Below are 9,893 nucleotides of genomic sequence, written 5' to 3' on the forward strand. Positions count from 1 at the left end.
GTAAACCCTTCAATATCATATTGTTAAGAGAGAACTGCAGTTCCATTATCTCTAGACCGTGGCAGCAACCGAAACACAACCTAGAACAAAAGTTGACACAAACTTTCATATCCCTCAGAAACATTTTCTTCATAGGCTTATAAAAAAAAAAAAAACACCCCACACTGAAATAGCAGTAACTCAACATTCAAAACAGAAGTGGTTTCATTGCACTGCACAGAAGTAAAAGTCACCTTAATGTCCAGCAAAGTGAAAAGATTTGGACCAGAAATGAAATTTCTTTTTGCACAGAAGGGTGTAGGAACTATAGCAAAGTGGTCTGTGTTGATAGCAGACATGGGTTGGGTTCACTCATTTATGAGTATTAAGAAATATATGAAAAATGCATAAGCACCCTTAAATATAGCCTGATTTGAAAGTTTAAGAAATAGGAAAAACTCCCTCAAAACAACTACATATAATTTTTAATAACAAAAACATGTTGCCCACTCAAAACATCCCCAGCATGTATTTTTCTCTCCAGGCTAAGTCTCTTAACAGCCTTCGGGCACACTTGTTTCCTCTGAAATTTCTGGCGAGGGAACATTGCAGCCAATAAGACCCATCAGCCGCTCCAAAATCAGCAAGAACAACTATCCTTTTTGCTCAAGATTTATAAACAGAGCAGTACTGCCAGCTTTTACAGAGATACACCAGTCCCGCATCACCCATCCTCTTGTTGTGTTGAGACTTTCTTAATGGGCTTGGTTCACCTCATCTGGGCAGAGGTAAGAGACAGAACACGAAGCTGAATTTGCCATGTCCTGGATTTGGGATCTATTTTGCCTAGACACCCCTCCTACTTTCCTATACAAGAAGGTATCAATCACTGTCTCCTTGTAATCTGCATTTCCCAAGATATGTTTAAACAGACAAAGACGTCATTCAGCTTCTGTACAGTCTCTGCTGTGGTATCTGTTAGTCAGTGGGCCAAGGTCTCACTGGAGGAAGAGAAATACATGAGACGCAAATGGAGTCCATTTTGTTTAATGTTATTTTAAAAAAAAAAGATCAGGCAACTATTACACCATAGGTGATTAAAACGCAATTACACTCATCATTCCACTATCTAAACAGTGAAGATTCACTTTTCTATTCAGATGGTAGAAAGTTTTGAGGAAGGGGAAAATTGAGGGATAAAAGACATTAAAAAAAAAACAAAACAATTCCTTGCGTCAAGTTTCCTCTCCTACTTTTTAAAGCTGTTCTCACAGAGACGGCTTCTAACACACACTTCAGGAAATTCAGTTGTAAATAAAATTGAACCTGCCAAGAGGGAAAAAAAGTGATTACTGATCTTTACAGATGGCAATGAGCAGCACATATATATTTTCTTAAATCAGCTGAGCAGCTAGCTACTTTCTGTCTTCGTGTTGAGGCTTCTCTTATAAACCCGCTGTGCATCGCATGAAATCCTCAGCCTGCATGGCAGCAAATCCTGGTCAGCAATTGCTTTAAAGAAGGCCACATGAAGAAGGAAGGGCTTCTTTCCCCACCAAAAGATGCCAGCAAATCCTATTGCCACAGCCTCTTGCTCCTTTTGAACACCATTTCTGTGGCTAGGTTGACAAGCAGGAGAAACCAGCCGCTCCTCAAATACCACATCTGGTCCTGAATTCTCCAGGTACTAATCTCCAGAGCCCTTTGGTCCCAAATATATTACACAGCAGGACGTCTAGCCAGTTGCAACCTGAATCTGCTTACAAACCATGGTGTTTGGAAACATTAAACAGATAAATGAAATCATATCCTAACTTACTGTTTTTAGGGCTGTTAATCATAGGCCTCTAAGCTTGGAGTCTAAAACAAATACAACCAGTGTCTGCAAAATCCCCAAGGCATGTAAAAATGAGTATCATTTTATTGAAATCTGCCTACTATGATTGCAGTGCTTTGCTTTTCTAGTGGCAGGTGGAGATTTCCCAAGTGAGAAATTCCAGTACTCCATTCGGAATAACTAAATCCCTCTACACTATATTAATAACGGTGAGGCATAGAAGGAAAACAACAGGAGTGATACAATTCTATCAGGTGAAACAAAACAGCACAAGCAATTAGAAAACAGTGCTTAGTAGAAGAGCTCTTTTTAATTAAAAAAATCCAAATTATTTTGCTGAATAACATAATGCAAACACATTGATTTGGGACTGCTTTTGCAAGCAATGAAATTTTATTGTTTTATTATTCAGATTCACTCTGTGTTTGTTTTTCTGACCTCCAGCCAGCGAACAGGAGCTGGGTTGAAGAGTCTCTCTTCCCCAACAACCGCTGAAGCCATCCATGTGACGATGCTACGGGACCCACGACGCTATCGCTAAGCTGTCAAGGACAGCTTCAGTGTAACATTATACCCATTCTTTTCAAAGAAATGTTCCAAAGAAGATAAGGCAAGTTCCCTTTTCCTCTCTTCTGACTTGCACCCACACCAAATGTCCCACTGAGCGGAAGAGTGCACTCCAAAATTGAGATGGGCACAGACCACTAGAGTTTGGCAGTTCATTTATTGGCTGAACAGGTGTTTGGCGCTTCAAAGTCCCGCCTCTTACGGCCGGGTGCCCACTCAAGAGGCATTGGCTGGGCTTCTCTGCCCACCTCCTTCAGGCACTGCCTCTGAGTGGCCACCCGTAGGAGGGGGCGGGGTTTTGAAGTTTCGTACACCTGTCAGGCTGATAAACGAACTGAATCAGCGGTTCCTGCCCATCTCTACTCCAGAATACTGCAAGACAGGGCATGGAGTGTTGGCGAGGGAGAACTGTACCAAAGTATGGATCTTATGACAATTTATAATAAACTGCTGTAAAGAAACACTCCCTGGCTGTTCTCCCCAGCAGTCTGCGGCACCCCAATCTACAGTGCCAAGGACAGTCCCTTTGGCCTTCCTTTTGAGGGGACATAGAGGGGAGAAGGGGATGACAAGATTTCTTTCCATGTACTTTCTAAAGTTAATTTATCTAAGAACTCAAAACCTTCTCGACAGAGAGACACCTCAAGAACATTCAGACAGTTGGACCTCACAGAAATCAAAGGCGAACTTAAAAGTTCCTCCGTTTTCTAAAGGCAGCAGCATGAAATCCAAGCCAAGGGAAAGGCAGAAGATACTCTACCTGCTCAAGAGCTGGGGAAGGCTGGAAATGATCGGCCCGTAACCTGGTGCGTTGTCATAGAGCTCAAACAAGGGAGCAGCTACCAACTTGTAATTTTTGGGGACTGCAAACAAAGCTAGAATAAATCCAGGAGAGGAACAATCAAAGACAAGTCTTGTTTCAATCCAGACGAAGAACAAAATTAAGCCTAGCTTTGTCCTGCTTAAACCCAAGACCATGTCATACACAGAGCAATCATTATATGATTTACTTTGTACAATCCGAATGTCCATGTCCATCTCTAGTGCCAAATATTCAATGATGGCTGGATTGGGCAAGTAACGTCACAAAACCCAAAGCAACACAGTCCTTATAACTTTAAATGGCAGTGAGTGTGATGCATGGATAAAACAGCTGGACAGCTGTTGGCCTTTCATTCTTAAACTCCAGTTCTCATCACCCTTACACATGCTGGCTGAAATTGGGAAAAGCAGAAGTCCACAACATCTAGAGGGTCAAAGTTCATACTCCCAGAGCAGATACAATGGAGAAATGTTTCCAGGTTTAAGGTCAGATGGTACAGGCCATTTTTGCTGAGCCTTTTGTTCACACTGAATTATCTCAGTAATACATAAACTCATGTTCAGGATATAGCCAGACACTTACCTTTTTCTTGAAGCTGAACCAAAAAGAGCTTCTTGTGCTCTTTTGGTTTCGTAATATGAGCGGGAATATACGGATACTAGAAGCAAAAAATTAAAAATGAATGAACTTGACGTTCATGTACATTGCAATGAAGGACAGTGACGAGAGTACATGACAGATGAGGAAAATAAGGCTACTTATAGTTTCACTGCTCTGAGTCTCATCCTTAATGCTTGGAGATTCAAAGTCGAACAGATACATCAAATATTTACTTGAGTATTTAAAACATTTTGACCCCATTTTAAAAGGACCCAAGGCATCTTACATGAGTCAAAGACAATACAAAAGATAACAAGAGTATACAAATACTAAAAAAGATCAAACAGATACAAAAAAAACCCCGATAAGCAATACTAAGAACACATTCAAAGCAGTAATGCATTATAATCTATTCAGCAATCTACTCAGGCGGCCAGTCACTCAGGGAAAGTTTCCCTGAAGAGAAAGGCCTTTGCCAGGTTGCGGAAGGTCAGCCAGCCTGGCCTCTTGTGGGAGGGAGTTCCAAAGTCTGGGAGCAGCAATGAGAAATATGCCAAGATACCAGCCAGTATCCTGCCATGCAGATACAGCTGAAATAACATCAACAGCAGACTGCCACTAATTGAAGAGTTGCTGCTGTGATTTCAAGTTGCCTGCCACTCTGCCTGTTTCCCTCCCTAGCTGCTGCCCATAAAGTCATTCCCTCATCAGGATTGCTACAGAAGAGGACTTTGACTAGTGCAACAGTAAAGAGCAAGCCAAAGCAGCACTTTACATCCCTGCTATAGCTCTAAGTCAGGATGGATAAAAATCAACCCTGCTCTAATCCAGCTGCCATTTGCAGCAGGATAAAAGCTTCCACTAGCACCACAAAACATACCACCGATTCTGAAATCTGGGGAGGCACTGGGTTATAACTACAGATGAGTTACATGTGACCTAAGGAGCCAATCACCAGCTGGAGTGCACTCCTCTCCTCAGCTGTTTGTCCATCCTGCCTTCTTGTCTGAGTGGGAGATCAGGCAAGGAGACAGGCTGGGAAGCCCACAATCCTTACAGAGACTGAGTGAACCATCGAAGAGAAGGAGGACAGCGGGCACTAGCCTGTCCGTAGGGGGATCCAGCTGAGGAGTCGGGGAAGTGAACACACAGCACCGGTGGAGCCATGCGTACAAACAGGCACGAACCTACGAACCAAGGTTCGTCCCCATCTCCAGTTACAACTCTAAGATATATAGAAAATAAAAACAGTAATGTGAATTGCAATCCTCACCTGGGGAGGCTCAAAATTCGGTCGCCACCAGTTACCAATGCAATCATCGATGACCCAATCTTGTTGCACTCCATCTTGACGACCCAGTATCTATCAAAACATAAGATGCAAGAAAAATTAAATATGTTCTTATATATTGTAAGCAAGTTAGCCCAGCAAAATAATTTAGTATCTGTAATCAGTTGTTCATGAATAAGAAAACACTCAAATCTTTTGCTAACTAGATTTGCTTATCACTTACAACAGTAACATAAACCCCAGTAATTGCTTTGTATGTAGCTGGGAAAATGTTTTTAAAATAATGGCAGCAATCCTGTTGTGTAGCTATGCTTGCATAACTTGAAGGTGCATATATCACTTTGAAATGTACACCACAGCAGAAGTCTGGTCAAAGAAGCAGTTCCACAGGTATAGTTGCTTAAGCCAATTACATTGCTCACTGCGCAGTTCCTTGTACAATCAACAGGCTGAGATTAAGCCATCTTTCTCATTAATGTTTTGATCATCCAATTTGAGATTCAGTGGCTGAAATCCTGCTGCTTAGCCTAAGCAGAATCATACCATTCATTCTTTTTTGCTCCTAGCCAGTAAACAAAGAGCCACGGCTGCACACCCCCAGGAATGGCAGGGTCAACTCTTTGTTTACGGACTAAGAGCAGAGTGAATGTTATGATTCTGCTTATGATAAGTAACAGGATTTCAGCTAGTGCCTTACTAACTTCATGTTAAGAACAAGGAAACACTTCACAAGAGACTTTGGACATTCGTGTAAACACAGCAAAGAGTTATTTTAACAAATTCTGCAGATGATTCTGCTTCAGTTCTCACTAACAGCAATCAAATCAAGCCAACTGAAGTGCCTCCTCTTTAAGAAAAAGCTCCTTGGCCATTCTTTCTAGATATGTAAGACCACTTTAATGAGAGCTTTGCGTTCAAATGCACACTTACAGGCCTTTATCAAACCTGGGTTTCTATGATGGGCAGACACTTTTGTGCACGCATATTAAAACTTGTGAAATTTAACCCAGTACTATTTATCTTTGTTTATGTTTACAATAATCTGCCAGGGTTCCACAGGACAAAACCAAATAAATGTGTTGAATACCTCAGTCATTAAACGTTTGAGGCCTTCCACTTCATCTTCTCCTGGATTAAGCTCACCACCTGGCCTGTTATAAATATCAAAAATATGTTTTTAGGCACAATTATAGTCAAACCAACATTGAAATATTTCAAGAAACAGCATAATTTTAAGTCAAACAACTAACTGAAATAGACTGAAATATGTCCTAAAGCTAATTGCCTTAACCAGGAAGCACCACCCTATTGCAAATCTAGACTGGCTTTCACTGGGTGAGACTATTTGTCGCTCAATCCCAGGGCTGTCTACTCAGGGTAGCAATGGTTCTCCAAATTCCCACACGACTTGTCACCTAAGTCTTTAAAAAAATCCTAGAGATGTAGTCTTCAACATACACTCCACTGCTCAGCTATGTTTCCTCTCCACCGCAGGCATCTAGAATTTGGATACAAAGCATGCATGGACAGCTCTCATTTAACAAATCTATGCTAGTTAGGTTCAGGAAGCCTCTACCTTTAGGCCCAACTCTGTTAATAATAGAACAATGCTCCTCATACAGCAGCAAATGCTATCAAAACCTGTTATTTACTACAAAGCAGAGGTACAACTGCAGAAACTACTGTTTGTGGATGCCAGTCATGTGTCTCATCACGTGACCAGGTCCCACAACTGTAACCCAGTGTCTAGTAAACACCAACAGAATATTAGCTGTACCAATTAGGGCTTTACCCAACTGAAGAGTTTCTGACCTGCCTTTTTAAACTGAACAATGTACCAGAAACCAAACAGAAATAAAAGCAAATGTATTGTGGCAGCTTAAAAACAATAATTTTCAGCATCAGTTCTGGTAAATTACAGTCCACATCCTGTTGTAATATCTGATGCTACCAGAACCCCAATATGAGTAAGTGAATTTCTGGGGACATTTAGTTAGAAGTCTGTCTCTCGCTGTGCAGCAGACGCCACTCCCAGCTAGGAATCCACAGGTTTCCTGAACAAAGCCTGTCATAGGTTTCTAAAAAGGACAAATTTTCTATTTCCCACTGCAGGAATGAACCAGAACCAAAATACCAACAAACCAACCACAAGCCACGCAAATAAAGGTTGCCTTTATTCTAGCGCCATCAAATAAAACTGGACCATGTTGATGAAACAAGCAAAACACAAGCTGATTATGCTACAGAATAAAATTTATGGCTCTACTATGAATAGTTGTTTGATTTAAACTGCTATGATATGTACTTCACATATGTGCTTCTTTTCTGAAACACATGAGATGGTTTACAGCTTAAGGATATATCAAGGGGGGGGGGGGGAAGCAAAGGACAATAAGTACATTCACGTCCTGAACTTGACACCAGGACTTCAGGGAGAGTGGAAAGCCAGACAGCACTGGGTCTCAACCAAGCCAGCAAGGCCCTTCTCTTGTGCTTCTTCCTCTGGGGCAAGTGGGGTGGAAAAAGAATCAGATGGGTGCTTAAGCCTTTACTCCTCCTGCCAATTATCTGCTCCACATTTCTACCCATGCAAGGTAGTTTCGCTCTTTGCCAGAGTTGCAAATACTGTACTCATCTCGTTAGGCAGCACCAGATGCAAGAACAGCCACTCACAGTTTGAAGAAAGTTGTGCCCAACTGCAGGAGCAATACGTGAGGCAGCCTGTGTTCGTGCACGATCAGGACGCCCTCAACGGTCCGCCTCATTCCAATCTTGTCAAATTCTTCTCTCATGCGCTGGAACCGTGCAGCCACTGAACTATCCTTCTCATAGAGGGGCTCCTTGGTCCCAAAGGTATAATTCGTGAGTGGATACCTGGGGGCAAAAAAACTGAGATCTTAAATACTGTATGTCATGCAAACCGATGTTCTTGTCCAAGGATTTTCTCACAGTACTGGAGACCAGGGTGCCAAAGCCCAGATACAAAATGTGGCAAAGCAATATTTCACCTCCACCTCTTCCTTTCTTTGAGAAAGAGGTGCTGGCAGCATGGTCTGCGAGGAAAAAAAATCACTGGTGGTTGGAAAGGATGCTAAATGAGAATTCAAAAGTTGCACTGATCCTCTATGCCACAATGAGGGGTATTCCAGGTTCTGACAAACGCACAGCTTCCTCTCATCACTGGAGTTGAAGAGATAAAGCGGTGATTCCCTGCTCTTAACCCAGCCCCAAACGCAACAATGCGTTGAGCCCAAACAAAGAGCAGCCTTTAGAGCAGGGGGTGGACGAAGGGCAGGTTGCTAACATTTTGGATGGGCCACCTCGGGGGCAGGCGCATGTGTGAAGAGGGCCCTTCCCTCAATTACTTTTGCTCCCCTTGAAAATAGATGATGATTTCCTTGCATTTCTTCGCCAGAGGTGGTGGCCTCTAAGCAAAAGGTCTCTTCTACTCCATAAGCACCCTTTCCAGCCTTTCTTCTCCGATTGGGGTTAAAATCCTCCTTTGTTCTTCAACGCTGTCATACATACAGGGCGGTACCTAACAGGAGGACCCATTCACACGTGAGCCCGAGGCCAACACGCCACAGCAGGCACACGGGCACGTGTGAAGAGGGCCCTTGCGTCTCTTTTTATTTCTTCCCCCCCCCTCTCGTGTGAGGGGGAGAAAAAACGGATTTCTGAGAACTGGAGAAGGAAGGAAAACGGTTCGGAAAGGTGGGCGGGAAAGGGCGCAGGCGTGGCTGGGCGAGGCGGCTTGGTTGAAATCGGCTTGAGAAATCTACTTCATCACCCGGGGAACTCCCGGCTACTGGACGGGGGGGAGAAGGCGGGAATGAAGGGGGGGGTGGAGAAGCCTAAACCGGGATTAGGAGGGAGGCCGCTTTCTCCCTCCGGGTCCGGGAAAGCGGGAAGGCCCCCGTCGCCTCACTCACAGGTTGATGGTCCGCTCGAGGGTCAGGGGTTTGCTCTGCTGGATGTATTTGTTCCCGAACTGGTTCACCCCGCGGGGCCAGCCGGTCTGGGAGCGGTTGGGCGGCACCACGGACATGGCGGAGGCGGCCGCGGTTCACCAAGGCACCGGCCTCCCCGCCACCACCAGCATTCCCCGGCCGCGCCGAAACTCCGTCCCCCACACCTCCAGCCGCCCGCCGCCGACCTCACACCCGCCAAAAGCTGGCGCCGGAAGCAGCAGGCCGCATTTCCGGGAACCATAGAGAGAGAGAGCGAAAACGAAGGCTGGCGGCGCCGGTCTAGCCATCCCTCCCTCACGCCCGCTCTAGGCCACTGGGATTCCATAGAGAAGGGGAGGTCCGAGCCCGGGATGCTTCACGGGGCTGGGCGGAATAGCAATAGGACGCCACAGCCAATCAGAATACTCGAAAGGGCACGCTCCATTCGTATTGGCTGTCCGAAACCCATCACTGGATTGCCATTGGTTAAAGGCAGCCCATGGTTCTTCCTCGGGCCGGATCCTAAGTGGATAGAGTGGCTTACCCATGAAAACTCGTAATACGTTTCCAGGAAATTATCCCAGGAAGATGATGCCTTAACAAAGGCGTTATCATTTAATATGCTGCCAGGCTCGCATTCCCTTTGCCCCTCTATAGCCGCTGTGGGAACCCTCGGTCTCGGCTTCTCCATGGCTGATAGGCCAGTTTCCTATCCACCCCCCCACCAGTGACTGACTTTCCTCCTCGCCCAATCGCCTCAACACCTTCCCCCTCTCTGCGCGCGGTGATTGGATAAGCCGCGACGAAGCCCCGCCTCTCGTGCGCGGAGGCGCGCAGGGCATGGCG

General features: G+C 44.7%; 1 protein-coding gene across 1 annotated transcript; it reads right to left on the bottom strand.

The window, feature by feature from the left end:
- Positions 1-1,010: 1,010 nt before the first annotated feature.
- NUDT21 (nudix hydrolase 21) lies at positions 1,011-9,289 on the bottom strand. The gene is made up of 7 exons (XM_020806111.3): positions 9,030-9,289; positions 7,771-7,971; positions 6,185-6,248; positions 5,080-5,169; positions 3,789-3,864; positions 3,144-3,258; positions 1,011-1,305 (listed from the first exon to the last, which is right to left on the bottom strand). Exons 1-7 carry the CDS (start codon positions 9,143-9,145, stop codon positions 1,284-1,286), a joined length of 684 nt encoding a protein of 227 aa, XP_020661770.1. The 5' UTR covers positions 9,146-9,289; the 3' UTR covers positions 1,011-1,283.
- Positions 9,290-9,893: the final 604 nt, after the last annotated feature.

This window comes from Pogona vitticeps, chromosome 10 (genome assembly GCF_051106095.1).
Source record: "Pogona vitticeps strain Pit_001003342236 chromosome 10, PviZW2.1, whole genome shotgun sequence".
Taxonomy (NCBI): domain Eukaryota; kingdom Metazoa; phylum Chordata; class Lepidosauria; order Squamata; family Agamidae; genus Pogona; species Pogona vitticeps.

What these genes read in the sequence shown, in the direction of transcription:
- NUDT21 (XM_020806111.3), bottom strand. Translation starts at nt 9,145, where the DNA reads ATGTCCGTGGTGCCGCCCAACCGCTCCCAGACCGGCTGGCCCCGCGGG. An exon ending in GGCACAACTTTCTTCAAACT is followed by an intron (nt 6,249 to 7,770) that starts GTGAGTGGCTGT and finishes TATTTATAACAG; the next exon opens with GCCAGGTGGTGAGCTTAATC. An exon ending in GGTTCAGCTTCAAGAAAAAG is followed by an intron (nt 3,259 to 3,788) that starts GTAAGTGTCTGG and finishes GATTTATTCTAG; the next exon opens with CTTTGTTTGCAGTCCCCAAA.